General features: G+C 37.9%; 1 protein-coding gene and 1 long non-coding RNA gene across 7 annotated transcripts in view; both read left to right on the plus strand.

Moving 5' to 3' along the window:
• TTC8 (tetratricopeptide repeat domain 8) overlaps positions 1 to 17,144 on the plus strand; it is a 59,201-nt gene that overhangs the window by 22,949 nt on the left and 19,108 nt on the right. For 5 of the 6 annotated variants that reach the window (XM_045451823.1, XM_045451821.1, XM_045451822.1 and 2 more), the window contains 3 exons: positions 6,352 to 6,437; positions 10,654 to 10,741; positions 13,108 to 13,218. The exons of the other annotated variant lie outside the window; for it this stretch is intronic. In XM_045451823.1, the coding sequence (XP_045307779.1) occupies positions 6,352 to 6,437; positions 10,654 to 10,741; positions 13,108 to 13,218 (285 nt within the window). The remainder of the gene's footprint in view (positions 1 to 6,351; positions 6,438 to 10,653; positions 10,742 to 13,107; positions 13,219 to 17,144) is intronic. 6 annotated transcript variants of the gene reach the window in all.
• LOC123584198 lies at positions 1,551 to 6,310 on the plus strand. Its single transcript, XR_006705243.1, has 2 exons — positions 1,551 to 6,023; positions 6,138 to 6,310. It is a non-coding gene; the product is annotated as an uncharacterized LOC123584198 (long non-coding RNA).

Below are 17,144 nucleotides of genomic sequence, written 5' to 3' on the forward strand. Positions count from 1 at the left end.
AGTGAGGTCTGTGAGGGGAGGAGTTGTAGACCGTGGGTTCAGAAAGACAGATCGTATGCTGTTTGGAGATCACAGGGATGACGTCTTTATCAGTACATTCATCTCAAGGATGTCATTCTACATCTTGGCATTGATATAATGGCATTGAGGAATAGGAGCCACAGTGAAATAAAATAGGATTTATTCTCTGCACTAACTGAGCTTCTCTTTTAAAGATCCTAAGGATCTTAAAGACTCTAAAGAGTCTAACAGACTTTAACCTTTACGTATGATGTATTATAGAATGCTTTCACAGTTCTTCATATTCATTGATTAAAAACATTTGATCTTAAACAGAGCAGCGACTTTCAAATTTTTTATTTAAACAACACAAACCTTTTTCTTCAAACAAAATCTTATCCAGACCCTGCTGTAGAAAACAGACAAAAAGCAGGGCTGCAGGAGTTCAAGCAGAAGTAACAGACCAAGAATACACCCACTGGGCCACCTCCTTACTCCTCCCCTCTCTGAGCTCCTGCCCCTCAAATCCTAGGGCTCTTCAGTAGTTCCTAAATCCAGCTGTTTCTGAATCACTTGGTGAATTTTATTTATTTTATTTATTAAAAAAGTTTTTTTTTAACATTTGTTTATTTTTGAGAGAGAGAGACAGAGTGTGAGTAGGGAAGGGGCAGAAGAGAAACGGAGACACAGAATCAGAAGCAAGCTCCAGGCTCTGAGCAGTCAGCACAGAGTCTGATGCGGGACTTAAACTCATGGACCACAAGGTCGTCACCTGAGCTGAAGTCAGACACTTAACCAGCTGACCCACCCAGGCACTGCTTACCTGGTGAATTTTAATGTCATGGATTTCTGGATCCCTGCTAGACTTCCTGGATCAGAATCCCCATGAGTATGTCTGGTCAATCTGTTGTTTGTAAAAGCTCCACAGGCAATGCTAGTTTTCAGCCAGGATTGGGAACTACTGCTGAAGAATATAGCTTGAAAGGCGATGATTAATAGAAGGCTGGGGGGCACCTGGGTGGCTCAGTCTGTTAAGCATCTGACATTGGCTCAGGTCATGATCTCGTGGTTTGTGAGTCCGAGCCCCGTGTCGGGCTCTGTGCTGACAGCTCAGAGCCTGGAGCCTGCTTTGGATTCTGTGTCTCCTCCTCTCTGTCTGTCCCCTGCTCATGCTGTGTGTGTCTCTCTCTCTCAAAAATAAATAAACATTTAAAAAATTAAAAATAGAAGGCTGGAATGCTAGGCCTCCTAGTGTAGGAAAATAGAGCTGGGAGCATGAACAGGACTTGAGGACCAGAGCTTGATATAACAAACAAATAGGAGGGTGTGTGTCTCCTAGCTCAATGAAGGACGTCCATAAATTAAGAGAAAAAGCACAGCAAAAATGACTCTCAAATAGATCTCAGTAGCAAGGAAGTGATACAAACTACTGTTGAGAGCTGGAGTCCCCACTTACAAATTTTATATTTTTATTCTTTTAAAAAAATTTTTTTTAAAATATTTGTTTTTGAGAAAGAGAAAGAGCACAAATCAGGGACGGGCAGAGAGAGAGGAATACTCAGAATCCGAAGCAGGCTCCAGGCTCTGGGCTGTCAGCCCAGAGCCCGATGTGGGGCTTGAACCCACGAGCTGGGAGATTATGGCCTGAGCAGAAGTTGAACGCTTAACCGACTGAGCCACCCAGGTGCCCCTGTATTTTTATTCTTAAGAACAGCGAAAGACTCAATACTCTAGAAACAAGCAACATTGAGCACAATTTTTTACTTTTTTGGAAACAGATCCTTATGCTTCATTAAACAACACTGTTGAGAAAATTTGTTTAAAGACTTTCTTTTAAACATTTGACTAGAGAAGAATGAAAAATAATTTAAACTAGCAAACAATAGAGACTTATGGATTCATATATATCTGATTCATATATATCTCAGTATATATTCATATACTGACTTATATATATCTCTGCACAGTGAACAGAAACAAAACCAAACAAATGTAAAAGGACAACAGAAGGATGAAATATGTACATAAGCATGATTTAAAAATGTTAGTGTTTGTTAAATTGGAAAAAGCTTATCTAAATTTGTTAGGAAATTTTTTGTGGAAATGGAAATGATCCAGTGACAGAAAATTGACATTAGAGAAAATGCCAGTAAACAAGCACACTAGAGATGCACTTTCTAACACAAAAAAGTAAGTTAAAGAATTTGGACTTTCAATTTCACATTTCTGAAATTTGAAAAAAAAATGCTGGGAAAGAGTGGAGTAAATTGTTACCCTGATATAGATGATATTTTAAATGGTACAATAATTTGGAAAAGAGTATGGTAATATAAAACAGAATAAGATAACATATTCCTATTGTGTATGTAATTTTAACTTTTTTTTTTTTTTTTGTAATTTTAACTTCTTAAGAAATTTCACAAGTGCTCTATTTGCAGATGTTCATTGTAGCATTAGCCGTAGTAACTAAGCAATCCGGATTAACAACCTAAGTTACACTACACTGCATCCTAGCGTTTTATGCAGCCATTAAAAAAACCATAATTACAAACCTCGGGCAGAAACAGAAAAGTGTTTATAGTGTTAAGCCCACAGAATATAACATTTAGTATGTATGTTAAATAGTTATTAGTCTAAATATGTACTATAACATATGCTAGAAGGTATTACCAAAAAAAAAAAAAAAAAAAAAAAAAAGGAAATAAAAGTATTATAGAACTAAGGTGTGTTAATTCTACAGATATTTGTTAAATCCCTCCATGGTGCCAACAGTAAATTGAAAAGAGTACGACAGTAAATTGAAAAGCTATACCTTGTGGCAGTAATGGAAAGTATCCAGTTTTACCAAAACTTTCTCCAATTTTTTCCAAAATTTTCAATAATTTTATAGCAACTTTTCATTTATAAGTTTAGCTATAAATTAGGGGCAGTAATAAAATAAAATATTTGTAATTAATTATATCCTGCTTGTTATTTTCATCTGCTTACCCTCAATACATATATTTTATAGAACATGAAATTAAGAAATTTTTGTTTTTATTTTGTGAAAAGCACAAATTGTTGGTTCCTCTGTTTTCCTTTTTATTCATGAATTTATTGATTGGTTTATTTCTCGACTGGGTTATTCTTGAAACAAATAATTATTGGGTACTGTGACGGATGTGGGGAGGATCGAGCAGGACAGATGCCCCGTTTCTGTTTTCTTACTCTGTTATGGACTCATTGCATTATAGTTCTGCTGTGGATCAGATTGTCCCATTAAGATGTCATTTTAGATTTTTATCACAAATGTTATTTTCTGAAAGGAAGAAGGATTTAGGTAATGAGCAGAAAAGCATGCATTTTCATGCCTTTTTTCCACAAACTCTGTTTTATGACATTATCTGGAAAAAGAAAAGAGGAATTTTTTTTTTTAACATTCTTAAGAAATCAGAGGTGCTTTTATACTGGTTACTTTGGGTGGCCTCCAGATTTCTTTTTAAATAAACCATTTCACACAAACACGAACATACAATAGACAAATGAGGATAATGTGAAGTGGTACTTGAGAAAGAATGAAATTGATCTTCCCATGGAAAACTATATTTGTGTCTTTCCATTCTTAATGCTTTTTCCATTTGTGGGGGCAGTGTTGACAAAACTTAAGTGCCATGTGGGTGGTTGACTCTGTGTTTATCTGCAGACAAATATGGAGGATACTGGAGGTAAATATAGAGAATGTTATGAAGTAATAGCTAAATGATAAGAAGAAGTAAAGCTGACTTATAGAAAACCGTATTTCTGCCTCTGAGTTCTTAATAACTCCCTTCCCTCCTCGCTTGTGCCTTTTGGGGTGATATTGGCAGTATTGGCAAAATTAAAGTGGCATGTGGGTTGATTCTGGAATCTTTATTTCCATATGCTCTTTAATTTCATCATCCTGAAGTTGTTGCAACTATAACAATAGCTAAAGGATGACTGGTTTTTAAAAATATTAATGGTTGGAGCACTGTCACTTAGAAATACACTGGATGGGACGCCTTGGGGGGCTTAGTTAAGTGTCCAACTCTGGATGTTGTCTCAGGTCATGATCTCACGGTTGTGGGATCAAGCCCTGCCTCTGTGCTGACAGTGCAGAGCCTGCTTGGGATCCTCCCTCTCTCCCTTTACCCTACTCTCTCTCTCTGTCTCTCTCAAAATAAATAAACATTAAAAAAAAAAAAAAAAGAAATACACTGTGATGCTCGGTTGGTTGTATTCACAAACATTATGTAGCCTAGATCTGCCAAGGTCCCCTCTCCTGTGGACTTTTATAAACTTATGGCTCTTATATGACATTCTAGGCCTTTATGAATATCTGGATATTAGATTGATTTTTCAAAGATTCTTAAATGTTACATAGTCATTTATTTTGAAAAATTGAGAAAGACTTTAAAGAAATAAAGATCTGTCATTTTAACATTTTAAAATGTTAGTTTAATTATAAATCTTACTACTATGAGTTTTGTTTGGCTCTTAAGTTATTTTCAGTATAAGTCAGAAATAAGGAATAGAATTAATTCAATCAACACATCATCCTTGAGTGCCTCTTAACAGCATGGCAACATATCAGAACCACAGAGATGTGTAAGAAGGGGTGCCTGTTCTCAGGGAACTTAAAGCCCATTTGAAATAGTCATAAATAGTTTTGTCTAGTGCAGCCTCAGTGTTCATTTGAGGAATGATCATTAAAATGTATATTTTTTACATTTTTATTCCATATCAATAAGTCATATTAATTTCCTTAATCGGTTGAGAACAAACACAGAAGTCTTACATAGGAAGACTTGTTTTAGGACCATAAACAAAATCAGCAACCTGTAACAAGCACTAAATCTAACCTTGGGAAATTAGAATATGTAGCAAATTCAGAAAGACATATTTTTCTGAAAAAATAGAAGGTCTTTTATATTAAACATGAGAGTGTATATGATCTATCTGCTAGAAAAGTTCTTTATAAAGATTAAGTTAAAATTAACATGTTCAGATATTTACAATGCAGTCCCAAATTGAGCTGATTGAAAATATGTTTTTCAAGTATAACTGAAGTTATAATTTTTCCCCATTTTTTGCTTCCACTTTTATTTCTGGCTTGGAGGAAAAAAGAAAAATAAGCATACGAGAGTAGCATGTGGCTTGTTTTTAATTCACATAGCTTTCAAATAGAGGTTTTGATTTTCAGGTGCATTAGAACCTCAGCGTGGTGACACGGTTCCTTTATAAAGAGTTTGCATCTTTAGAAGTCTCCCCTGGAGTAAGGGAAGATGAGGAAACACAAGGAAAAGTTATTAATTCTGTGGTGGGACATCAAAGGAACTCATCTGGCTTGCATTTCAGCAATGAGTTCACATTAAGACATGGACAGTAATATGGGATATATTCTGAGATCACAGAACTGAAAATCTGAGAGATACTTTAACTGTTGGATATAACGATTATACTAACACTGGCTAAAGAGTAAGAGTTTTCCAATCTTGAGAGAAAGACTTGTATCATAAAACGTGAGAATTCTCTTTTAACTAATAACTTGAGTTTCTATTCACTAGATCTTTACATGAGCTTCAAATTTGTGGAAAGACTGATTTGCTTTCCTTTTTGTCCAAATGGTTTCTACTTCTGTATAAAATCTGAATTCCTATTTAGTCATCTATAAACACTGGAAGGAACAAACTAGAAGATGTTGGAGAGAGAGGGATAAACCCATGTAAAATATGCAAGCAACTCAGATCTTTTTCAGTCTGCAGCAAAGGCAGGTCTGACCCTCAGCATCACTGGACGTGAGGCGAGGTCAGGATGATGGAACAATGGTGGTTGAAGACAGCAGATACCCAAGTGCACTTGTCCTTTGACTCTTCTTCACGATCCTGTTTTCGAGGCCTTCTTCTGTCTGCTTACTTGACCTTTTTCTATTTCTCTACATCTGTCCGTAAAGTGGGGCCTGAAGTTGGACCTGGCTGACACACCAAAGATTTGACCACCACTGACTTTACAGGGATCATTGGATGGTAGATAAAGGGTGGGGGGAGGGTACAACTTGGGGGATTTTTAAATATCCATTTTAAGCCTTGTATATTAGCATTGTATTCTAACATATTGTCCATCTGCTTTTCTTTGATCAGTTTTTACTATTCATCTGCTGTCAGCCCTCTGGTCTGGAACTGATTATTTAGGGAAAATTGGTGGAGCCATCTGGAAACATGAACAACTTGAGTTTCTGTCTGATTTCTAATGCATGTTTTGATTGATGCTAATTACACGGTTCATTTCATTATTTATTGTTTCTGTTTATTGTTAGAAAAGAAAATCCTAATCTAAAATGAGTTGTTTTCAAAGGCTTTGGACTTGGCTGCCCTCTCCACAGAGTACTCTCAGTACAAGGACTGGTGGTGGAAAGTGCAGATTGGAAAGTGTTACTACAGGTAAAATTTTGGTGATTTGTGAAGGCCTTAGATGTAGTGACGTATTTTAGAGTCTCAACTCTGATCATTATTTTTCTGGGTAGATTTCCTCAGGAAGAAATAAGAACTGGGCCTTTGACTTACTTGAGAAAGCACTTCCTGAACAATCACATGGTAACACCAAGAACTGATACCTTTAGAATAATAAAATTGTAGGGGCGCCTGGGTGGTTCAGTCGGTTGAGCCTCCGACTTCGGCTCAGGTCATGATCTCATGGCTCGTGAGTTCAAGCCCTGTGTTGGGCTCTATGTTGACAGCTCAGAGCCTGGAACCTGCTTCGGATTCTGTGTCTCCCTCTCTCTCTGCCCTTCCCCTGCTTGCATTGGGTCTCTGTCTCTCTCAAAAATAAACATTAAAAAAAATTTAGAATAGTAAAATTGTAGTGCCGGGCCAGGGAAACTGTGAGACCGTCAGATGCAACAGCACTTTTTAAATGAGGAGGCTGAGGCCAGAGAGAGCCTGTGATTTGCATCAGGAACTAGTTAGTATGAGACCAGTCAATAACGGAGCAGTTAGAGCTGAGGCTGTTGATTCCCATTCTTCTCTTGCTCTCAAGTCTTTTTATTTCCCCCAATGCCTCACATCTGTAGTGTGCTTTACAGTTGGGAGATAGCTTGTCCATTTGTTACTTTACCTTAAATCTCACAGCACCTGGAGGTGGTTGCAATTATTAGCCCTTTGTCCAGATGGGAAAAACTGAGCCTCAGAAAAAGTGACTTGTCCAGATTCACACAGCTAGTAAGTGGCAGGACAAGAATTACAGCTCAGTTTTCTGAGGCCAGTTCTCTTACTATTTGCACAATTCCATGGTGTTTCTCTAGGATCTGAATAATCTTCCATTAATTCACTTAATGTTTAAACATGTTTTTAAGCAAATTAACTGCGAGGTCAGGAAAGTTGTAATTAGTTTTATGAATACTGTACAGCAACTAGTAAATGATCTAAAACTTGTTGCCTAGAATTGAAGTGCATTTGAAGCATTTGAAAAATAGAGACGAATGGGCAATTGTATTTTATAAAGATAATACGTCTTTCATTATTCAAAACCAGGTAGACCGGTTACTCTGAGCATCCTTCAGATGAACTTATCAGTCCAACACTGTGAGGAAAAGGAAATATATAAACGGAATAAAAAGAATGCTTATTCTTTTTCGGTTGAAATTAAGACTACTTTCCACTTAGGTATTTTTACATAGAACTTATGTGTTTTCTCTGCTGTTAGATTGAGGAAGTATTTTCTACTAAAAGGTAATTTTGTAGCATTATACCATTAAATTTTTATGAGTATAATTTCTGAAGGCAAGCTTGAAATCCTGAGCTTCTAAACAAAAGCTTAAGAAATCTTTAATAATTAAAGACAAGCACAATTTGGACTCCTTCTGCCGTCCGTGTAAGATGGCATTTAAATGAGTGCACCTTGCCGTATTAGTCAGAGTTCTTCTCTGTCCCTTAATAGCCTCTCATCTTTGTTGTGCTCAGCACTCCTGCATTCACTCACTAAGCTATGTAACAAGCTGCTACTCTGCCAGGTACAAGGGTTACCAATATTTATTAGACAGTCTTTCCTTTAAATGGTTTACAGTTGGGGCACCTGGGTGCCTCAGTCAATTGAGCATCCGACTTTGGCTCAGGGCATGATCTTGCATTCCGTGGGTTCGAACCCTGCATTGGGCTCTGTGCTGACAGCTCGGAGCCTGGAGCCTGCTTTGGATTCTGTGTCTCTCTCTCTCTCTCTCTGCCCCTCCCCCACGCACACTCGCTCTCTCAAACACAAACAGAATAAATGATTTAAAAAAATCATAGGGGATTAGGGGAGGGAGGGCAGAAAGGGGAGGGAAGAGAGGACAGTAAACAATTATAAGCCTAGCTCCCACCATGATAGAAGCAAGCCCAGAAAAAGAGCTCCCAAGTTGGACTGGAGAGGTCAAGGGTGGATTACCAGAGGATGTAGCCCCAAATTTTACTCTGATCAGTAAATTCTGCCAATTCTTTGTCTACAAGTAGTTCTCACAGCTGTTCCCTTACTACCCATTCTCATACCAGTGCCTGAATTCTGGCTTTTTGTTTTGTTTGAATTGTTCCATTGGCTTCTAATCTGGATTCTCTGCTCCCATTTTCTTGCTCCATCAGCCCTCTTAGAAACGACTGTCAGAACAGTGTTGTGAAAAAAACAGCTCTGGTTGGATTCTCTGGTTAATCTCCACTACCTGGAGGATGAAATCTGGATTTTAAATGTGGCACGCCTGATCTTGTCCAGTCCACACGCTTGCCCATCTCTCTCTCTTCTCCCATTACTTATTGTGTCCTTCCTTCCAGTCGCACCCTACCCACCTCCCTAGACAACTCAGCGTTCCCCTACAGAGCTGTGCACTGTGCTCTCTGTGTGCCTGTGCTGACAGTTTAGTTCATTTCCAGCAGAGATGTTACCCAACCCCCATCCCACCCTCTCTAGCCTTCAAAGGCTTGCCTGTCTCTTCCTCCCTGAAACTCTTGGTTCACTCCTCCTCTGTGCTCTCAAAACACTTTTTTTTTCTCTTATTGGCCATAATATGATTCCATTTATTTGTGAACGTTTTGTTTCATGCTTATTTGTGCCTTTAGGACATTGTTGCGATCTTCATTTTTGTGTTATGAAATGTGCATGCAGTTGGTGCTTGACAGTATTTATTGAATTAAATTGGAGAGAAAAGCTTAGCAGTTGGTGGGTTATCTCTGGACTTTGACTCTCTGATATTGGCCGGTGTTCCTGAACCTGACTGATATTTTCATTATTCCTAGACTTTCGTTATACATGGCCCAGTTAATTTCCTTTGCACAAGAGCCCATGTGGTTATTCCTTTTTGATAGTACTAGAAGTTCTCTCTTGAGGGTGTGGTAATAAAAAAATATGTATGATCCATCCTTCCTTTCTTTGGTTTCCAGGGAAGTTAAATGGCTCTGATTGCTTTTTTGTTTTTTAACTTATCTTTCCATCACCATTGTTTGAAAAAAATCTGTTTTCTCATTCTTGTTTTGCATGGGTTTTATAGGATTACATTGTAATCCCTTTTCAATCATTTTTGGGAAGAGACATCATATTAGATAAAAATATCCAGACTCTCGTGGATAATTAAGTGTTCACAGAATTCAGTGGCTGAACTTTAGCCATATGCTTGAGACTTGAATGTTCAGTCGAAGCTGTGTAGAGAGCTATGCCGTTTTTTCGGAAATTTAGAGTTCTTTGGTAACATTTTATGAATACTCTTGTAAAAGTTATATGGGGGCTTCTGCCGTTTAACACATTCTCTCTAATTTTAGGGCAGTGTTTGGCGGGGGAGGTTGCTTTTAACCCCCTTAATCTTATATCTTCCAACAGCTGTTAGGATACAGCTGTTTCATTCACTATGAATGGAAGTAGACTGAGGGAACATACTGTGTATTGTTCCAACTTTCACAAAGTAAAAGCATCGTAAGGTGCCCAAGTAGCTCTTGGCTGGCGAGCAATGAGTAGTTATGAGAAAGCCCGACAGATCTAGGACAGGCTCAAGTATGCTTCCACGACTGAGTTAGTGGTAATAGAACATTCCCTGGGCTGATATCAGGACGGCTACAGTGAGGCAAAGAACAGATCTGATTTGTAGACTAGGACAATCTGTATTGGATATGAAGACAAAAAAGGAGAAGAAAATGTTTCTAGAATCACAACATGGCATACCTGTTTCCCTCAAGTAGCAATTACTACTTACATCAAAACTGTTTAAGAATGGCTTTAAAAATGGGCCTTTGTCCCAGAGCAGGTAATATTTTCATAGAAATGCCATCAAGTTCTTCTAATAAAATGGAGACCTTAAGCATTTATTTAGGTCACTTGCCATATGTCCAGCTGATCATAAGCTCTTTGGGTGGTAAACTGGTATGACCTGGCTCACGGGCAGCTGTTAGCCCTGCTGTCCAGACAGACTTTCTACACACCGTTTGAGGGTTGCACGGGCCGTGAACATGGGAAATAGGCAACTTTTTGCTAAACTCTATAAACATAATGCGAATATTAATTTATATGTGTGTTTGACATTACCTTCTTTAGTACACACTCTTCGAGATAGAAATGTAACTTGTCTCTGTTCATATCCTCAGTGTGTGAATAAGTGCTAGAGTATTTTTAAGTTGAATGTCTAATTTTTCAAATGACTGTTCTTAGGTTAGGAATGTATCGTGAAGCAGAAAAACAGTTTAAATCAGCCCTGAAGCAGCAGGAAATGGTAGATACATTTCTCTACTTGGCAAAAGTAAGTATTCTTAAACCGGAGTGAAATCTGTCTTCTCAAAATAAAAGGTTCAAATTCTGGCCAGTATACACGGAGAGTTGCCAGTTTCTTCAGGAATATTTGGCAAGTTAATGTGCTCAGACATATTTTTCTTTATAGCAAGTGGAAAAGTGAGAACATTTGGAGGCTAACGGTCTCAGGAGAAATTGATTGCCATGAAAAATAAGAAAACCCCTTTGAAAGATTGCCCATCAGAGCAGAAGAAGCTGCCATAGGCTTGTTACCACCCTCATGGGTAACAGGCCCCAGAGAGGCCATAGTTCCTACAACCTGCCAGACTCCCACCTCAGCACACGGTAGAGAACGGGGACTGTTTTTACGTAGGTCCTTCATTTCCTGGCTTGGCCATAACAACAAAGATTTCCCCTATATTGAACACCTATTCAGTACAAGGTATTATATCAGGTCTGTTCCACACACAGTTTAATGTAAGCCTCATAGCAACCCTGCAAGGTAGGTTTCACATTTCCATTGTACTTTTATGGCCACAGAGACTTAAAGAAGCTCCAGTAGGGTTTTCAGGGTCACTTGGCTGTTTAGAGCCAGCACTGAAATGCAGGTCTTCCTACTCACTGTCCCCTGCTGCCCCCCACAGCCACAAAAGAGGTGAAGGGCCACTTAGAATTTTCAGTCCTGGGAGAAAAGTTACGTCTCGGCCCCTCACCAGGGCTTCTAGAAACATTTGATGAAGTGGCAGTTAGGACATCATCTTACTGTATCTTGAAGAATTTTTTTAAAATTAAAAAGTGCCGGGGCTCCTGGGTGGCTCAGTTGGTGAAGCATCTGCCTTCGGCTCAGGTCATGTTCTATCTCATAGTTTGTGGGTTCGAGCCCTACATCTGGCTCTCTCTGCTGTCAGTGTGGAGCCTGCCTCAGATCCTCTGTCCTCCCCTCTCTCTGCCCCTCCCCTGCTCTCTCAAAACAAAACAAAACAGAACAAAAACAAAAAACACTTTAAAATGAAAAAGTGTGGTAAAGGAGGTTGAAAAGAAAAGATATAAAAGGAAGAACTACTTCCTAAATACGGTTTTAAGAATTTGTGTACTAAAAGGACACAATGAAAGTTACATCATATAATCTTACGGTGCCAAATAATCTTGATATATTTACTGTAGTTTTCAGAGATGTTTGAAACTAAGTCCACCTTCGGTACATTACATATTAAAATTCTTAAGGAAGCTTCTAAGCATCACAGTAGACTTTTAAACTTTTCTGACACCTTGAAATGAAAACTTAGGTCACGCTATTTGTCATTTTCTTAACTGATAATCACTTGCCCGGTGGTTAAAAAAAATATGCTTTTTAACTATTGTTAAGTACATGGTTTGACATATTTTTCCATAAATTGATTTGCTTAAATCTCTTGTTGCCTTCATGACTGTATAAAAGTAAAATTTTCTTATTTTCTTTAATATATAAAAGAGTAATTGCTAGGTAATAAACATCAATCTGATTTAGGAACAGTATTATTTCTGCAAATATTAGATTGTTAATTTAAAAAATTATCAAACATTTTGTATTACTTAGTATATTAAATTATTTTATTTAAAAAAGCAGTTCAGTAGTATATGAAGTAAATATTGAAAATTTTTCATCCATACCTCTCCTTTTAATCTCATACGTAAGCATTAGACACTATACACAGTTTTCCTATGAAGATCTTCTTCAAAACACAATTTGGAAAGAAACAGAGGATCCAAGATCATGAAGAAAAAATGTCATGATCTTATTTTTCCATCCCTAAAACTATAATTCTCTACGTTAGAAATTTCTATGAAGTGTGTGGTTTATCCACGCTACTGTTCTAATTGCTAATTAAGTGGAAGCCATCGAGCGATGACTTTCTCAACTCCCTGACGCCATTCTTCACAAGTCTGTTCGTCCTCTATTTCTGGAGGCCTCTTTTGAAAACCAGCTTCTCCACAGAGTCTCTGCTGCTGCTCTCTTGCAGACCTTATTGTTCCTTGGGTCCTTCCTCTTTCTTCGTCTTCAACTTCGGTCTCGAATTTGGTTCCTTAGTGCCCGCTTATAGACATACTTGTATCTGTCCTATCCTAAACAGATTTTCCCTTGTTCCTTTCTTGCTGAGTTACTGCTCAGTCTCTGTGGCCATACAAGCCCACAATGAGCATTTGTTGAAGGGATAAATGAATAAATGCTTCAAATACGACACGTGAAGGTAAAACTGTAACATCACTATTGGAAATTAACTTCTTACTGTAACATCTAGGAGATCATGTGTCACTAAGCAGTAATTATAAACTTGTAGTAACAAATACTGTTATTTTAAGTGCCAGTACTTTTATTGAAATGTATCTTGGTTTTAGGTTTACGTCTCATTGGATCAGCCAGTGACGGCTTTAAATCTTTTCAAACAAGGCTTAGATAAGTTTCCAGGAGAAGTAACCCTACTTTGTGGAATTGCCAGGATCTATGAGGTAAGGCTTATTCAAAAAGTTGGTGTAAAATTGAAGTTAAACGCTACTTAAGAAGCTCATAGGCCCTTGGGATCCTAGGAAGGAGAACAGTTTATAAAATTATGATCACTGGCCTGTGGTTTACTAACAGAGTCAGAGAGTTTTAGTGTATGTGTTTAGTCAACTAAATTTTTATTATGAAGTATTTAAAACATACAAAAGACTATAAAGTGTGGTAGGAGGTAGGGGTTTAAATGAGTTTCCCCCTATAGATAGCTTTTTGTCCAGCACATCTTTTGATCCTTCTCCAAAGTCTGTAATGTCAAATTATCAACTTTTTTCCTATACATGGTAGGTATGTTTCGGGGGCTGTCTATTCTATTCTATTCTATTCTATTCTATTCTATTCTATTCTATTCTATTCTATTCTATTGGTCTGTTTGTCTATCCTTGTACCAATATTATACCACCTATGTATTGAAGCCTCAAATACCATTTGGCACAGCTCTGTGTTCATCTTTATCAGAAATGTTTTGTCCATTTTGGACTTTTGCTTATTCTTACAAATTTTGGAATCATGTTGTCAGATTCCATGGAAAGCCCCACTGAGATACCTTCCTGTTGCCTAATTCCTGTAGCTTTACAATAATTCCTCTACCCAGTTGGACAAATTCTGCCACCTGTTCTTCTTCACAGATGGTTATTTTTGATCCTTTGTTTTTCCATATTGATTTTAGGATTGACTTATTGAGAACCACCAATAATCAAAATAACGCCTGCAGGCATACTGATTGGAATTTCATTGAATATATGAATGATGGGGTGGGTGGGCTGCCTTTCTTCCTACTCTCCATCATGGTATAATTCTCCATTTACTTAGGTCTTGTTTTGTGCTTCAGTGAATATTTTGTAATTCTCTCCAGGAAGGTGTTATTTTGGTGGTTCCCAAAACCACCCTGAGGTTCAGTGCTTTATTAGAAGGACTCAGGATTCAGCATTCAGTGGCACTCACAGCTAAGACTTATTGTACCAAAAGGCTATGAAGCAAACTCAGTAAAAGGAAAAGGCACACAGGTCAAAGTTCAGAGGAAATCAGGCACACAAGTTACTAGGAGTCTTCCACCAGTGGAGTCACACAGGACACATTTAATTCCTCTAGTAACAAGTTGTGACAACATGTATGAAGCATTGTCTATCAGAGACTTGATACTCAATGTTATTACTGGGGGTTGGTCATATGGGCACCTTCTGCCCACCATGTACCAAAATCCCAGACTCCAAGAAATAAAGCAGGTATTCACACACCACATCAGATTTATGCACCACATTGTTTACACAGATAGTTTAGGTGTGTGAGCCCCTCTTATCATTTGAGGGAAGTTTTATATCAATATAAGAAACCCTCCAAGTTCTCAGGTGCCAGCCAAGGGCCAACCTTATAAGCAGGCCTTTTTTTTTTTTTTTTTTTTTTTATTGTTTAATTTACATCTAAGTTAGTTAGTATATGGTGCAACAATGATTTCAGGAGTAAATTCCTTAATGCCCCTTACCCATTTAGACCATCTCCCCTCCCACAACCCCTCCAGCAACCCTCTGTTTATTCTCTATATTTAAGAGTCTTTTATGTTTTGTCCCCCTCCCTGTTTTTATATTATTTTTGCTTCCCTTCCCTTGTGTTCATCTGTTTGGTATCTTAAAGTCCTCATATGAGTGAAGTCATATGATAGTTGTCTTTCTCTGACTAATTTTGCTTAGCATAATACCCTCTAGTTTCATCCACATAGCTGCAAATGGCAAGATTTCATTCTTTTTGATTGCTGAGTAATACTCCACTGTGTGTGTGTGTGTGTGTGTGTGTGTGTGTGTGTGTGTGTGTGTATACATACCACATTTGGGCTTTTTCCATACTTTGACTATTGTCGATAGTGCTACTGTAAACATTGGGGTGCATGTGCTCCTTTGAAACAGCATACCTGTATCCCTTGGGTAAATACCTAGTTGTTCAGTTGCTGGGTCATAAGGAAGTTCCATTTTTAATTTTTTGAAGAACCTCCATACTGTTTTCCAGAGTGGCTGCACCAGTTTACATTCCTACCAGCAGTGCAAAAAGGTTCCTCTTTCTCTGCATCCTCACTAACATCTGTTGTTGCCTGAGTTGTTAATGTTAGCCATTCTGACAGGTGTAAGGTAGTATCTCATTGTGGTTTTGATTTGCATTTCCCTGATGATGAATGATGCAGAGCATTTTTTCCATGTGCCTGTTTGCCATCTGGATATCTTCTTTGGAGAAGTGTCTGTTCATGTCTTTTGCCCATGTCTTCACTGGATTATTTGTTTTTTGGGTGTTGAGTTTGATTAAGTTCTTTACAACAAGCAGGCCTTTCTAAGAATAGCAGTTTCAGACCTGTTATGCTCTTTCCTGCATAGATCTATTTCTAAGTATAACTGTGGATGGAATCCTTTTCTTTTTTCTTTCTTTCTTTTTTTTTTTTTTTTTTGTTATTTTCTATTTGACTATTTCTGGTGAGTAGGAATACATTAATTTTTTAAAGTTGATTTGATACTAGAAAACAGGCCTAATACCTTTTTTAAATTTTAATAGCTTACCCATAGATTCTTAGATTTTCTAAATAAATAAAATAGTCATCATCTGCAAACACAGTTTCATCTCTTCACATCAATTATTTTGCCACTTAAAATTTTTTTTACTGTTTAGTACTTCCAGTACAATACTGACAAGAAGCATCTCTGTTCTCTCTTAAATTACTTGAAATGCTGGGACAATATTTTAAAATTATTTTGTTAGAAAATCGACAACTATCATATGACTTCACTCATATGAGGACTTTAAGATACCAAACAAATTATTTTGTTAGGAAGGTATTAATAGTTGCTGTATCTGAGTAGTAGTATGTGAATGATTTTTATTGTCTTTTTCATACTTTTTGTATTTTCCAGATGTTCTGTCATGAACATGCATTACTTTTAAAATTAAAAACAAATATCCTGGGGCATCTGGGTGGCCTAGTCAGTTAAGTGTCTGACTCTTGATTTCGGCTTAGGTCATGATCTCGTGGTTCTTGAGATCAAGCCCTGCATCAGGTTCTGGGCTGATAGTGCGGAGCCTGCTTGGGATTCTCTTGGCTCTCCTCTCTCTGCCCTTCCCCCACACTCTTTCAAAATAAATAAATGAACATTTAAAAAAATAAAATGAAAAACAATTTTATTAAAAAAATTTTTTTTCAATGTTTACTTTTGAGAAACAGAGCCAAGGGAGGGGCAGAGACAGAGGGAGACACAGCATCCAAAGCAGGCTCCAGGCTCTGAGCTCTCAGCACAGAGTCTGACACTGAGCTCGAACTCACAAACTGTGCAATCATGACCTGAACTGAAGTTGGACACTTTAACCAACTGTCACCCAGGCACCCCACAAATTTTATTTTTAAATTGTCTCAAAATATTGTTTCCCCTTTTGAGATGTAAATTTGATAAACACATAAGTAGGTGGCTTTGGTGAGTCAATAAAAATGAAATACTGTATTAGTATCTCTGTATCTTTACTTGTGTAACCCTAAGTTGAACATGAACAAACTTTTGACCAAGAAGCTCAAGAAATAAAAGAGAATCAATTTTTGAGAGCAGTGGTATTCACGCATAGTGGGGACTGCCTCAATACAGTCGGAGCTCTCTGACCTTTAAGATCTGCCTTCTGCATATTTCAGTCCTTCTGCCCTTCTTAGGCAGGAGGTGCTGGCAGAAACAGCTAGACATACTATGGAATCTTTGACGCGTGTTTGCTGGTTGAAAGAATTCCTTCCGAGCCTCTGTTATAGTCACTGTTGCTATGGCTGGGACAGAGAATAGACCCTTTAATTAGCTCCCTTCATCCTTTCCAGCTCTGGGTCCAGCCAGGAGTTGGAGGGCCATATCCTAAGTGTACAGGAAAA

This window comes from Leopardus geoffroyi, chromosome B3 (assembly GCF_018350155.1).
Source record: "Leopardus geoffroyi isolate Oge1 chromosome B3, O.geoffroyi_Oge1_pat1.0, whole genome shotgun sequence".
NCBI classification, from domain to species: Eukaryota; Metazoa; Chordata; class Mammalia; order Carnivora; family Felidae; genus Leopardus; species Leopardus geoffroyi.